This window comes from Mytilus galloprovincialis, chromosome 10 (genome assembly GCF_965363235.1).
Source record: "Mytilus galloprovincialis chromosome 10, xbMytGall1.hap1.1, whole genome shotgun sequence".
NCBI classification, from domain to species: Eukaryota; Metazoa; Mollusca; class Bivalvia; order Mytilida; family Mytilidae; genus Mytilus; species Mytilus galloprovincialis.
Window position 1 is genome coordinate 30,480,370 of NC_134847.1, and position 15,174 is coordinate 30,495,543.

A 15,174-nucleotide genomic window follows, 5' to 3' on the forward strand; every position below is an offset into this window, starting at 1 on the left:
ACATATATCATCTTCAATGTATTTATTGTTGAAATCAGCATGGTTTTTCACAAATTAAGATTCTATTTGAACTAAAAGCAGCAATTTGCATCATCATCAAGGGCTATTACTCTTATAATAATGTATCATTGGTCATTTTGTTACTTTTTAATCATTTAGTGACGCTTTTGAATTGCAGATAATATTGCTGTTTAGTCTCTTTCTATGTATCTATTACTGTATTCAAGAAATATAAAAAAATTGGTACGCTTGGTCAAAGTTGGCAATAACTCCTTTAAATGATTGATAAGTGGTGGCAGAAAAATTTGTAGTATTACGTACAGGTTGTATTTACTGTTTATAGTTTTGTTAGTCTACAAAATATCAAGATTGGAGGAAAAGACTATGAGGCTGAGTAATCTACAGTGATCACAAGCACTAATGTCAACACACAGATATGAATTTAATCCCAATTTAGAGGGATTTTCTTTGATGTGATCAGTTTTTAACACAGGAAATGGTTTTTTTTTTAAATGACAACAGTAGACACTCAGTTATATTGAAATCTCACCATGTAAAATTTCCATTCTCAATTTTATTAGCTAACTTAAAGATAGGTTAAATAAGAAAACTATATCAACTTAAATATACATATATGCTGCTGTATGTTTTGTTAAAGGATGAATGCATTTGAATGACTTTAACAATTACTTTCAAATGTTAAACAATATGCATACCCTTCAAAGTATGTTGTTATATGTATCCTCCATCTAAAGAACATCTCTTTCATACCAGCTATCAAGTTACCAATAGTTCCATTCTTTTTAGTTTTCTCAGCTTTCAGTTTGGATATCTCATTAGCCATTTGCTCATTTTGGATAGCAAGCTGGTCCTTTTCAGTAGAAAGCTGTCCATATTTGGTAGCAAGCTGGTCATTTTCAGTAGCAAGCTGTCCATATTGGGTAGCAAGCTGATCCTTTTCAGTAGCAAGCTGTCCATATTGGGTAGCAAGCTGGTCCTTTTCAGTAGAAAGCTGTCCATATTAGGTAGCAAGCTGGTCCTTTTCAGTAGCAAACTGTCCATATTGGGTGGCAAGCTGGTCCTTTTCAGTAGCAAGCTGTCCATATTGGGTAGCAAGCTGGTCCATTTCAGTAGCAAGCTGTCCATATTGGGTATCAAGCTGTCCATTTTGGGTAGCAAGCTGGTCCTTTTCAGTAGCAAGCTGTCCATATTGGGTAGCAAGCTGTCCATATTGGGTATCAAGCTGTCCATTTAGGGTAGTAACCTGGTCCTTTTCTGTAATGAGCTGTCCATTTTCTGTAATGAGATGTCCATTTTGGGTAGCAAGCTGTCTATTTTGGTTACCAAGCTGCGTCTTTTCTGTAGTTAGCTGCTCAATAATCTTAAACAAAGCTTTTAAACACCTCTTGTCACTCTCCTTCTCAATTCTTAGATTCATGTTCTCCCCTGTAATCTCAGCTAAAAAATAAATATACTCTGTAGTAAAACTAAGAACATACATTGACTGACAAATCTTCTGAACAAAATGGCAAGTTTTATAGTTGTTGAATTTTGCAATCTTAGCCAGGCCCTTTAAACAACTCTAGCTTTTTCTTTCTTTTCAATAAACTGGTATAAGCCAAAAGCATACATTTTTTAGGTATAATAACAGAAAAATTTGACCATCTTGCAAAAGAAATTAAAAAGCTATACTATACCAAACATTAAATAAGTGTATGTTGTCATTTTATCGGTTTAGCTAAACAGTGAAAACTCTGGTCAAATATAAATTTAGAAATCATCTGGACACTAAGGTTTTTACACACTCATGCAAAGTTGACCTAACATAGATTTGCTATTATTTAGATCCTTTTTGGCTCTTCAGCTATTTCGATTCTTATACATCTTTGGCTTTCTAATATTTGGCATTGAGTGTTCCTTTGTTACTGGTATGATTTATAACAAACCTTTCTAAAATTGTCCTTATATAACTTTTGAATTTATTATAAACTGACATGACTAAGGTTTCAACTCTCTCAGGCAAAGTTGACATAAGATGGATAATCCGATTTGGCTATTTTTAGGTTCTTTTTGGTTATATAGCTTTTCAAATATTTTTGTTCTTATACATCCTTCGCTTTCAAATATTTGGCATTGAGCGATTTGGATGGAGGTAAACCCAGAATAGAGGTTCTGACACACGGAATTTATAACATGTTGTTTTCATTTCTTAAATACTTCCTGGATACAAAGCATTGTATAGTGTATGATGTTAATTTGTCCTCTTGATATACAGTTATACCTTTTTAGAGTCCCTTACCAATAGATTTCTTTAAGCATTTTATACCTTCATGAGTATGTATGAAATGCCAAAACTGTTGAAAGGTAGGTCCTGAAAAAAAATTGAATATTAAACATACTTCAATAAACAGCTGCATGCGCAAGGGCGCATCATATGCCCGTCATGCATGTCACATTTTCTAAGTAAAAACATGATAAAGTTCAATAACTTCACAAAATATGTCATATCAGAAATTTATGAAAAATAAAAGGGAAATTATCTTAATAAGATATATACCGGGCAACGAAGTTTAATGAAAACTATTTCAAGTATTGTAAAGGTTTTGTCTGAAAAATGGAAAATAACCCCTTCTTGATGAATAAAATCCTGTTACTAGGAAATGTAAAATGTAAAATCTATAAAATTTAAGGAAGCTTATGTCAATTTATGCAAACATTTCATCAAAGTTTCATAAGAATTGTTGAAAGCATTTTTGAGTTGTTGTCCGAAAACTGGAAAATCCCCCTTTTTTAATGTATGAAACTCCACAACTTGGAAACGTAAAATCTAAAAAAAGGGAGCTCATGTCAATAGATATAAACAATTCACCAAATTAAAGCTTCTTGCAAATTGGTAAAAGCATTTTTGTGTCTAAAAAACCTGGAAATCTCCCCTTTTTTATGAATAAAACCCCAAAACTTGAAAAAGTAACAAAAAATATAGGCTCTAAAGAGCCTGTGTCGCTCACCTTGGTCTATGTTATACTAAACAAAGAACATAAGTACATGTAATAGATCAGAATAGAATTCATGACAAAATAATGTTGATGTGTTTTTTCAATCTTACTTTACTGAACATTCTTGTTATTTACAATTTTCTCTATCTATAATGAACTTGGTTCAGTAGTATCAAAGGAAAATATCTTGTAAAGTTTACAAAAATTTACATAATTTATGAAAATTGTTTTAATTCTACTATAAAGAGCAATAACTCGTTAAGGAGTCAATTGCCTGTTTTGGTCAAGTTGACTTATTTGTAGATCTTACTTTGCTTTATATAGTTGCTGTTTACAGCTTATCTTAAATTTATCTAAGATAATATTGAAGTTAATAACCAAAAACTGAAATTTTGTCTTAAAATAACCAATTCAGGGGCAGGAACCCAACAACAGGTTGCTTGATTTGTCATAAAATTTCAGGACAGTTAGATTTTGACTAAATGAACATATTTTAATGAATGAGACTTGCTCTAAATGCTTTGAATTTAGAGATATAAGACAATAATTGCATTTTCCACCTATGTACTTTTTTTAGCCATGTCGGCCATACTTGTTCGTGGATGTGATCATTAGACACATTTTAAAACTACATACCCTTAAGATGGTGGTTGCCAAGTTTGGTTAAATTTGTCTATGTAGTTTCAGAAGAGAAGATTTCTTAAAAGATTACTAACATTTTAGAAAAATGGTTAAAAATTTACTATAAAGGGCAATAACTCCTTAAGGGGGTAAACTGACAATTTGGTCATGTTTGGCTTATTTGTAGATCTTACTTAGCTGAACATTATTGCTGTTTACAGTTTATTTCTATCTTTTATAATATTCAAAAATAACCTAAAAATGGTGCCCGTCTTTGTTTGTTGGTCATCGGACACACTTTTTAAACTAGTTACCCCAATGATGATTGTGGCCAAGTTTGGTTAAATTTGGTCCAGTAGTTTTAGAGGAGAATATTTTTGTAAAAGTTTACGGATGACGGATGATGGACGCGGGACGACAGACACCAAGTTTCAAAGGGTTCCTAAACATAGGCTTACTGTATGGCGTCCCATAAACTAGTTTGTTGTTGAACCATCGGACCAGCGTTACATGTTGTAGTTAATGTAGCATGTTGTAGTTTATGGATAACCAGGAGCTGATCAAGAATTTCCTTTCAGCTTTAAGGACTGAGACATGAGTTTATGTGAATGAATGATCTTTTGACAATCTGTCTAGATTTTAAATGCATGACCCTAATGTTATGGATCTACTGGTTTTGTTGTGTAGCAATTTTGTTTTGTAGCAAGAAAACGAGTTCTGTGACATTATTTCTATTTTATACTTCATTTGGAAAGTCCATTATAAGAGCCATTTTCTCAAATTTTACCTTAACAATTTCTATGATTTAGTTTTCTTTCTATCACACAAAATTGTGTTTTTCATGAATAATCTATACAAAATCTGACAATTTTGCACAACCTATACATGCTATAGTCCAAATATTTATGACTTCTTGAAAGGCTATTTTATTTTTTTTACTTTGATACCTATTAAACTGCACAGAGCAAAAAATCAAAATGTCATTTCAAGATGTCATAATTATTTGGACTACACCCCTGTAACTTCGAAAAAATCCATGTAACCCATACTTTTTATTATAGATTTAAGAAACCTATGAACTACATTTGGCCAGTTATTAAAAGTAGAGGCTCTAAAGAGCCTGTGTTGCTCACCCTGGTCTATGTGCATATTAAATGAACGACACCAGATGGATTCATGACAAGTGTGTTTTGGTGATGGTGATGTGTTTGTAGATTTTACATTACTGAAATTCTTGCTGCTTCCAATTATCTCAATCTATAATGAACTTGACCCAGTAGTTACAGTGGAAAATATTTTGTAAAAATTTACAAAATTTATGAAAATTGTTAAAAATTATGTATAAAGGGCAATAACTCATTAAGGGTTCAATTGACCGTTTTGGTCATGTAACTTATTTTTAGGAACTACTTTGCTGTACATTATTGCTGTTTATAGCTTATCTCTCTCTATAATAATATTCAAGAATTATACATGTTATAAGATAATAACCAGATATATTATAGTCAAAAACTGCATTTAACCATGTGTACTATTCATGCTATTTTTAGCCTTGTTGGACATCTTGGTACGCAGGCGGGGTCATCAGACACAATTCCAAAACTAGATACCCTATTGATGATTGTGGACAAGATTGGGTAAATTTGGCCCGGTTGTTTCACAGAAGAAGATTTTTGTAAAAGATAACAAATGAAAAATTGTTAAAAATTGACTATAAAGAGCAAAACGTAAAATCACAAAAATACTGAACTTAGAGGAAAATTAAGTCGGAAATCCATAATCACATGGCAAAATCAAATAACAAAACGCATCAAAAAGGAATAGGCAAGAACTGTCGTATTCCTGACTTGGTACAGGCATTTTCAATGGAGACAAGAGGCTGTCACAACGACAGCAAACCGGATTTATTAACATTTATTTGTGTCCTGGCAATATCACAAGAACCATTACTGATGAATGGTGAAAGTGAAAATCGACAATATCAAATTTGACCTCCATTTTGTCATCAGTATCAACATATTAAAATTTGAAAAGCTAAGATTGAATGGTTCATGAGTAAATGCAACAACGTGAATGGAAACGCCATTTTACGATCTTTCAAGAACCATAACTCCTGAACGGTAAAAGTCAAAATCGTCATTATTGAACTTGACCTCCATTTTGTCATCAGTAACAGCATATTAAAATTTGGGAAGCTTTGGTAGAACAGTTCATGCATAAATGCACGGACACGACTGGAAACTCCATTTTTCAATCTTTCAAGAACCATAACTCCTGAACGGTAAAAGTCAAAATCGTCATTATTGAACTTGACCTCCATTCTGTCATCAGTAACAACATATTAAAATTTGGGAAGCTTTGGTAGAACAGTTCATGTGTAAATGCACGGACACGACTGGAAACTCCATTTTTCAATCTTTCAAGAACCATAACTCCTGAACGGTAAAAGTCAAAATCGCCATTATTGAACTTGACCTTCGTATAGTTGACAGTAATAACATATTACAATTTTAAAAGCTTTGGTTGAACGGTTCATGAGGTAATGCACGGACATTATTTGATTGCCGCCCGGCCGCCCGCCGTACATCCCCAAATCAATAACCGACATTTTTGTCACAAAAATCCGGTTAAAAATGGTGGATTAAACCTGGTTTTATAGGCCTAACCCTCTCACTTTGATGACAGTCTCATCATATTTCGTTATATTTACATTGATGTGTTAACTAAACAGACACAATAAATAAAATAGTCAAAATATGAGTACATCAGTCATCATCGTATAACAATTTTAAAAGGAATAATTTAACAGAACACAAAAACATCTATCTACAAACACATTCATTGATTTGTGTGTCTGACGTCAGAAAATTTTATACGTCACATAGTTTTGTCGTTCAATGTGCATACAAACAATTTTAAAATTTACATAGGCAATGTTAGCATATATAGGGTTAAAAAATCAAAAGAATGTAAGAATAAATTTCAGAAATAGACCGAGATTGACTCTTGAGCATTTTTAAGGGGTCAATTGATCATTTAGGTCATTTGACTTATTTGTAGATCTTACTCTGCTGAACAAAATTGCTATTTACAGTTTATCTCTATCTATAATAATATTCTTGATAATAACCAAAAACGGCAAAATTTCTGTAAAATTACCAATTCAGGGGTAGCAACATAACAACGGGTTGTCCGATTCATCTGAAAATTTCAGGGCAGATAGATCTTCACCTGATAAACAATTTGAACTATGTCAGATTTGCTCTAAATGCTTTGGTTTCAGAGATATAAGCCACAAGAGTGCACACGCTGAACACACAAATTTAACTATAACCACTGAACCATGAAAATGAGGTCAAGGTCAGATGACACCTGCCAGTTGGACATGTACACCTTACAGTCCTTCCATACACCGAATATACTAGCCCTATTGCTTATAGTATCTGAGATATGGACTTGACCACAAAACTTAACCTTGTTCACTGATCCATGAAATGAGGTCGAGGTCAAGAGAAAACTGTCTGACAGACACGAGGACCTTGCAAGGTACGCACATATCAAATAAAGTTATCCTATTACTTATAATAAGAGAGAATTCAACATTACAAAAAATTTTAACTTTTTTTTCAAGTGGTCACTGAACCATGAAAATGAGGTCAAGGACATTGGACATGTGACTGACAGAAACTTCGTAACATGAAGCATCTATATACAAAGTATGAAGCATCCAGGTCTTCCACCTTCTAAAATATAAAGCTTTTAAGAAGTGAGCTAACGCTGCCGCCGTAGCCGCCGCCGGATCACTATCCCTATGTCGAGCTTTCTGCAACAAAAGTTGCAGACTCGACAAAAATCTACATTTTACCCCTGTTTTACTTTTAGCCAGGGCGGCCATCTTGATTTGTTGTTGTCGCCGGACACATTTTTGAAACATGATACCCCAATAATGATTGTGGCCAAGTTTGTTTAAATTTAACCTAGTAGTTTCAGAGTAGAAGATTTTTGTAAAAGTTAACGACGACGGGTGCCAAGTGATGAGAAAAGGTCACTTGAGGTGAGCTAAAAAAAACTCTTGTTTTCTTATAATGACCATTTTATTAAGTTACTGAATCTGATTAGTTCAAAGTGTATGATTTTGATGTTTGGTACTAAGTATGAGTGATACTTTATTATTCATTTACTTGTTGACATACCTGATCATGCAAATTATGACCTGGTATGAGAATGGCAATTTACAAAAATATGATTTTTATGGAATAAGTTGGTACCAAACACCTTGATCATGTTAAAAAGTAATATCCCAGTCATATCTTAATGGATAGTGGGAACAGACACTGAACGGATAACTATTTTTTTCAATCCGTTTACGTCCATTAGACGTCCATTCTTATCAGTTAGACGTTTGTTGATGTCTGTTCAGCATCTGTTTTATATGTCGACTTCCATTCTGTCCAGAGGAAAATTTTGAGCATGTTCAAAACTTTGCACGGATGTTCAACTAAAGAAGTGTCTGTTGTACATCCAGTAGGCATTTTTTACGTTGCTTGTCTGTTCAGTTTCTGTTTTGTATCAGTTTATTGTCTGTATTCATCTGTTAGAGGTCTTGTAGACAAATTCACCAACGGACTTCTACAGGACGTATAACAGATTATACGGATATTGAACAGATGAATGCCAATTGAAAATTTCACGTCAGAAATGTTAATTATTGGTATCTTAGATTTCTTGAGTGTCATGAATTTTTATTATTCATAACTGGCCTTCGAGTAAGAGCATGTCTTCACTATCAAGCAGGTCTTATTCAGGCCAGACCGTACCCTTTGGTGGTATTTTGAAGAACAAACCAAAACCAGTTACACAGAAACTTTTTGAATATTTATATGATTTACATGTATTATTATTATCGCCTTTGATTTTTCTACAACTTTTTTATTCGGTACGCTTCCATTAGGTGTCCATTTTATGTGGTACTTGTTTGTTGGATGTATGTTCTACATCCGTTCTGTCCAGTAAGTTTCCGTTTCTTGTACGTTGCATATTCTGCGGTGACCATTATGCATTCGTTACATGTTTGTTTTATTTGATCAGTACATCAACAGACTTCCAACGGATAACAATCTTGTCAACGAAAATTATTTTTTTCATCAGTTTAGTGTCCGTTTGTTCTATCTGGTAAGGAGTGACCACAGCTTTAGCATGTTTAGGCAATAATTTTACTTTATCATCATGATCATGTTTATCTGTACTGTACATTATAAAAAAGAAAATGTGGTATGATTGCCAATGAGACAACTATCCACAAAAGACCAAAATGACACAGACATTAACAACTATAGGTCACCATAGGGCCTCCAATGCATTGAACACATATATTCCATTTCAGCCATAGTGTCTACGTTTTTTGACGTACAAGGAAATACAATACAAAATTTATACAAGATTCATTTGAAAAGATTTTTAAATTTAAAAAACATAAACAACTTGTGTAAAATTATCCGTAGGAGCAATAACTCTTTAAGGGGTCATTGACAATTTTGTTTATATGAAACTTTTTTGCAGTTCTTACTTTGCTGAACATTTTTGCTGTTTACAGTGTATCTCAGATCAGTCTGTCTTCAATAATATTCAACAAGATAACAACCACAAGAGTGCACACACTGAAATGTCTCGCCTTCTTTACTAATCATTGATATTATGTTGATAGTCCTAAGTATAAAGCGTTATTACAACTGTCACATAAACTTAACATTAAACAAGATAGTTAAACGAAGACCAATGATGTAAAATTGTGTTTAAAGTGCAACAACTCCAATTGACATTTTGGTCATATTTTTTGTAGATCTTAATTTGCTGAACATTTATATTGTTCTTTACAGTTTATATATATAATATATATCTACAATAACATTCAAGATTATAACAAAAAAATGCAAAATTTCCTTAAAACTACCAATTTAGTGGCAGCAACCCAACAATCGGTTGTCTGTTTTATATGAAAATTTCAGGGCTGATAGATTTTGATTGAACTCTTTTACCCCCACATCAGATTTCCTCTAAAAGCTTAAGTTTTTGAGATATTACGCCAAAACTGCATTTGACACCTATGTTCTATTATTGTAAAAGTTAACCACGACAGAAGAAGGACGCCAAGTGATGAGACCAGGTGAGCTAAAAATACATGTATTGGTCTGAGTGGACATAGCAAGATAATCCCTATAATCTAAACTATAACAGTTTAATTTTTTTCTTATTTTAAAGCATGACTTTAATGGTTTCCATAATAAAACATGTTCTTAAATTCTAAGTGTTCTCACATGGGTAAAATAACCAACTGTTTATCAATTTTCAAGTTCTTCTCACAATAGCTGAAATTGACATAATGTTTTAAGTTTATTTCATCCGCCACATATCTCTTTGGCATCCTTTCTTTGCATTTTAATATTTACATTATCTAACTATTATTCTCGAGCATGAAATTCCCTCAACTATACTATAGTGAGCAATAATTTAACTTGGACTTCAAGTTGAAGGAGGGAGATTTTGTTTGTTTTTTTCTGAGATCAAAATATTTTTCAGTACAGGTGCAAACATTTTTATTTAGTCCATTGAGGCTTCCAATAAAATTATTTTTCTCTAAATTTAACAATTTAAAGCATAGAAAAAAATCAAGATTCAGTAAATTTTTTTTGTCATCTGCTTGTCCAGAATATTTGTTTTCATCAAATTGGGGATTGGATTTTTTTTATGAAAAAAACTTGACATCCCCACATTCTTGAAATTAAATGGTGGATCCCTTAATATAGGTATTAATGTTACAGGATTTGTAATATATGGTTAACATTTGTGATCTTCCTAATTTAAATACTTTTTGATCCACAGATATTTGACATTGTACTTATTTCACGTAGGTCCTCACAGAAGCATCTGTTTAACACACTTAAGGTGGTACCCAACACTTTCACTAAAATTAATTTGGCTCGTTTAATTTTCATAAAATTTTGTCAAAGTATTTACTTTGACCCTTTAACAAAAATATAAAAATTTCAAAAATTTTGAACCAACCATTTTGTCAGAAAAATTACACTTAGTCTGGTTATATAGCAGTTTGACAACACCAATTTTGATCATTGAGAAGCTTTATATTCCCTTAATTGTTTTTGCCCTATATCATAAGAACTTTGGTAGATGAGTAAAATCCTGTCTTTATTTTCCCTGTATTATGCCCGTTGCCATGGTAACCATCAAATCAACATTTTGCCTGAATATGTGAAAAAAGACCCTTTTGAAAATATAAAATAAGGGAATTTAAAGTCCGATAGAAATAAAGTTAATCAATTCAAACAATATGAATATTTACAGTATTGACAAACTAAACCCCAAACTATACAAAAACGTTAAAATTTTGAATTTACTAAATAGTTTGTTTCCATTTAAAAATGTGTTAAAATTCGAAAATGAAAAATTTCAAAAACACCTAAATTTTAAATCTGTTTATCTCCCAAGACCAACAATATTATGACATGTCATTGACAAATTTTGAAAGACCACATTCAATATATTAATAAAATAGAAAGAAAGTTGTGTGTGTTTTTTTTTTTTTTTCTTTAAAAAAATAATTTTAGTCAAAAATTGTCAATTTTCACCAAAATTTAGATTACCAAACAGATGAATACTGAAACATTTTGAACTTAAAAAGCTAAAACTTTGCATTTATACGTACATTTCTGACACAAATATGGTAATTTTAAACGAAAATATATGATAAATGAAGATATACTTGTACAAAATGAAAAGTCATTACTCTAGGTATGTGCAACTCCCTTTTTTTCGATTTTTTTTTTCAAATTATAAAATTTTTTGAAAAAATTGTGGTATCTCATAGTGTTTACTTGTGAACTAAGTATTTTAAGAATTTAAGCATAACACATCTTCTAAAGTTGAGGGCAGCATATGTACATGTACCCCTCCCTTCAATCTTATATGTAAGATTTGTCATAAGTTTTTTAAAAATGGTAATACGCAAAACCCGTTATCTTGCCTTAGACTGATGCTGTCAGTGAAAAAGAATAATGTTGAATCCAAAACTTAATTACTGGTAAGTCTATGTATAAAAATCAGAGGATATGTTTTAATTGTCAATGAAACAATTAACTCTCCACCAGAGACAAAGACATAGAAATAAGCAACCACAGGTCACCGTATAGCCTTCAACAATGAGCATAGCATGATTATCTATAAAACAAATCTTAATGAACATTTAAAAAAATAGCTCAGGATACTTTCTCTTTCAAAATGGTTATAAAGAAGTTACAGTAACAATTTAATGCAACTCATTGTTGGTTTTTGAAACAGATTGATTCTTTAAAAACTTTAACCCTAGGCTAAGATCTGCTAAACAAGAAGGCTCACCCTGAAATGTCTGATTGGTTTTATTTATCATTGAATTACTTTTACAACTCTGTAAGTGTTATGTAAAGATTATAGTACAATTATCATAAAACTTAACATTATCAATGTTCTAAGAAAATGAGGTCAGGGTAAGATTGACAGATGAAAAAGAGAGAACGGAAACGGAAAATTCAGCACCTTTTCCATTTTTAAAGGGCATAACTTCTTGACAGTACAAATAACACCAATAACATTCTTACTCTTCTGCATTTTATTGAAATAAGCATTGTGTATAAGTTTCAAAACATTTGGTTGTGGCAAACTTAAGTAAGAGAACGTAAACAAAAAAATCAGGATTTTTTTCCATTTGTATAAGGGTATAACTCTGGAACGGACGTACTTATGGACAAAGGTACAACGTAATGCCCCTTTTGCAACGGTGGGGGCATACACATTCTATATGTTCTATCTGAGGAAATATACACCAACGATTTACATTAAATTGTGCAAGAATTTGTCAATGTTTCTATTGTATATGGTGGAAAAGGACAGCTTGTCTATTATTTTTTTTAATAACCTAACTGAATTATTATTGGTATACAGCAGAATAATCGCATCTTTTATGGTCCTAACTATTATATACTGTTTTGATTCTAAAACCTTCATGACAACCATGTGCAATGACCATTCATTGAATTTTGCCTAATTTAATCAATTGTTATATATACACATTTTTATGCGCCGTCGTGGCGGAGTAGTCCGGCGGCTACAAGCATATTTCAGACGAATTGTACACATCCTGCTACAAGCATTAAATTTGGCATAGACCTTCCTCAACTATTACTCTTTCATTTCAGATAGGGAGGCATTTGAAAAACATGTCTCACTTCCGGAAAATCCCAAATGGCGGACATCATACTTGAATCAGCCTAATATCGAAGGCTAGTATCTGAACAGGTGTTATTATCATGCTACTAGCATAATATTTGGTACAAACCTTCGTTATGTACTACTTTTGGATATATTATATAGTTTAGATGTCTTCAAAAACCCTACTTCCGGTTAAAATCCAACATGGCGGACATTGTACTTAAATAAGCTTATTTTTTAGTGAGGGTAATTGAAATGTGTTTTAACGTATTGCTACTATCATAACATTTTGCAGGAACCTTTCTTTGTTGCTTCTGATGGATACAATATATAAGACATATGTCTTAAAAACCCTTACTACCGGTAATATCCAAAATGGCTGACATAGAAATATCAATTTATTATTAAAATATTCAACTTTATATGCCCCACCTACGATAGTAGAGGGGCATTATGTTTTTTGGTCTGTGCCTCCGTTCGTCCGTGCGTCCGTCCGTTCGCTTCAGGTTAAAGTTTTTGGTCAAGGTAGTTTTTGAAGAAGTTGAAGTCCAAACTTGAAACTTAGTACACATGTTTCCCATGATATGATCTTTCTAATTTTAATGCCAAATTATATTTTTGACCCCAATTTCATGGTCCACTGAACATAGAAAATGATAGTGCGAAGTTCAGGTTAAAGTTTTTGGTCAAGGTAGTTTTTGATGAAGTTAAAGTTACATCAACTTGAAACTTAGTACACATGTTCCCCATGATATGATCTTTCTAATTTTAATGCCAAATTATTGTTTTGACCCCAATTTCATGGCCCACTTAACATAGAAAATGATAGTGCGAAGTTCAGGTTAAAGTTTTTGGTCAAGGTAGTTTTTGATGAAGTTAAAGTTACATCAACTTGAAACTTAGTACACATGTTCCCTATGATATGATCTTTCTAATTATAATTCCAAATTATAATTTTGACCCCAATTTCACGGTCCACTGAACATAGAAAATGATAGTGGGGCATCCGTGTACTATGGACACATTCTTGTTTTAAAATGTAAAGAAAATTATTTTTTTTTTTGTGCTGGTCATTAAACTTTAGGCTTTAAGTTATCCCCAAAACCACTAATTCTATCATGTTGTAAATGTTTAAATACAAAGTTGACATTTCTGGTAAAAATATGACGTAAATTTCAAAGATGAGTCCTCAATCCATTTCTTCGATGTAGAGTTTTGGATAGATTGATTAAAACAAAATAAAATCACTATTGGACTAAAACATCTTTAAAATTAATATTATTTCGCCAAGAATACATGTTTATTCACAGTCACCACCACATGCACACAAGGCAGTGCACGGGAGACCCGATTTTCCACATTAACAATGACCGCGGCATCCTTTCTTACATCCACCATGTACCAAGCTTCTGACAAAATGATAAGACATCAGAAAGAGTTTTTTTTTAAGGGATCCTCTTTGTCCCTTCGCCATCCATGAGTGCCTGGACTGGGTAGCATAAGAGCCAGTCCCAAGCTCGTCCCCTAAACACCTGCATTAGTATATTGCACGTTTTACATGATTGAAAAGACTAGACCAAGTTGAGGGAACAGCCTCAATTATAATTACCCTTCCCTTTTGTGCAAACAGTTATTTTCTTGCTTCGTTAATCATGTTAGCTCCATCTTAAAAGTTTCTGCGATCTTACAGTAAAACCCCGGTGATTTAGGCTGATCAATCATCATTCTTTATTTTAAAGTCACATCTTCAAATGCCATTCAATGTCTCCCACGCAGTCATTTTTCCTTTTCAAGCAAAGAGAGAACCGTATCACAACCGGCAAAGGTATGGGTCACAATAAATGTGTGTGATCACTCATTGCCTAGTGTATTTGAAAGGCCATTGATAGATATTAATCCAAAGATTAGCAACAAATGCTCAGGATATTCTATCTTATCCACCACGTGATGTATTTCAAATTTAGCAACCAAGTTCACATTTAGAGGCAGACACTAGAATCATGGTGCATGTGTCTGATGCAGTGAAACACGAACTTACACGAGTCATGATTCGAACAGTCGTTAATAATGATGCTGTCATTACTGTTTCGCTATTCTGTGACATAGGGGTAGACGAACTATGGATTGTGTTTAGGAGGGCAAAAGACTTTGGATTAATATCTATCAATGGCCTTTCAAATACACTAGGCAATGAGTGATCACACACACTTATTGTTATCCATGTCTTTACCAGTTGTGATATGGTTCTCTCTTTGCTTGAAAAGGAAAGAAAAGACTGCGTGGGAGACATTGATGGCAT

The 15,174-nt window shown here is 32.7% G+C and overlaps 1 protein-coding gene across 1 annotated transcript in view; it reads right to left on the minus strand.

The window, feature by feature from the left end:
• Positions 1-713: 713 nt before the first annotated feature.
• The window catches only part of LOC143047358 (uncharacterized), an 86,228-nt gene continuing 71,767 nt past the window's right edge, over positions 714-15,174 (minus strand). Inside the window, exon 5 of the mRNA XM_076220388.1 lies at positions 714-1,458. Within this exon, the coding sequence (XP_076076503.1) occupies positions 1,022-1,458 (437 nt within the window). The 3' untranslated portion in view covers positions 714-1,021. The remainder of the gene's footprint in view (positions 1,459-15,174) is intronic.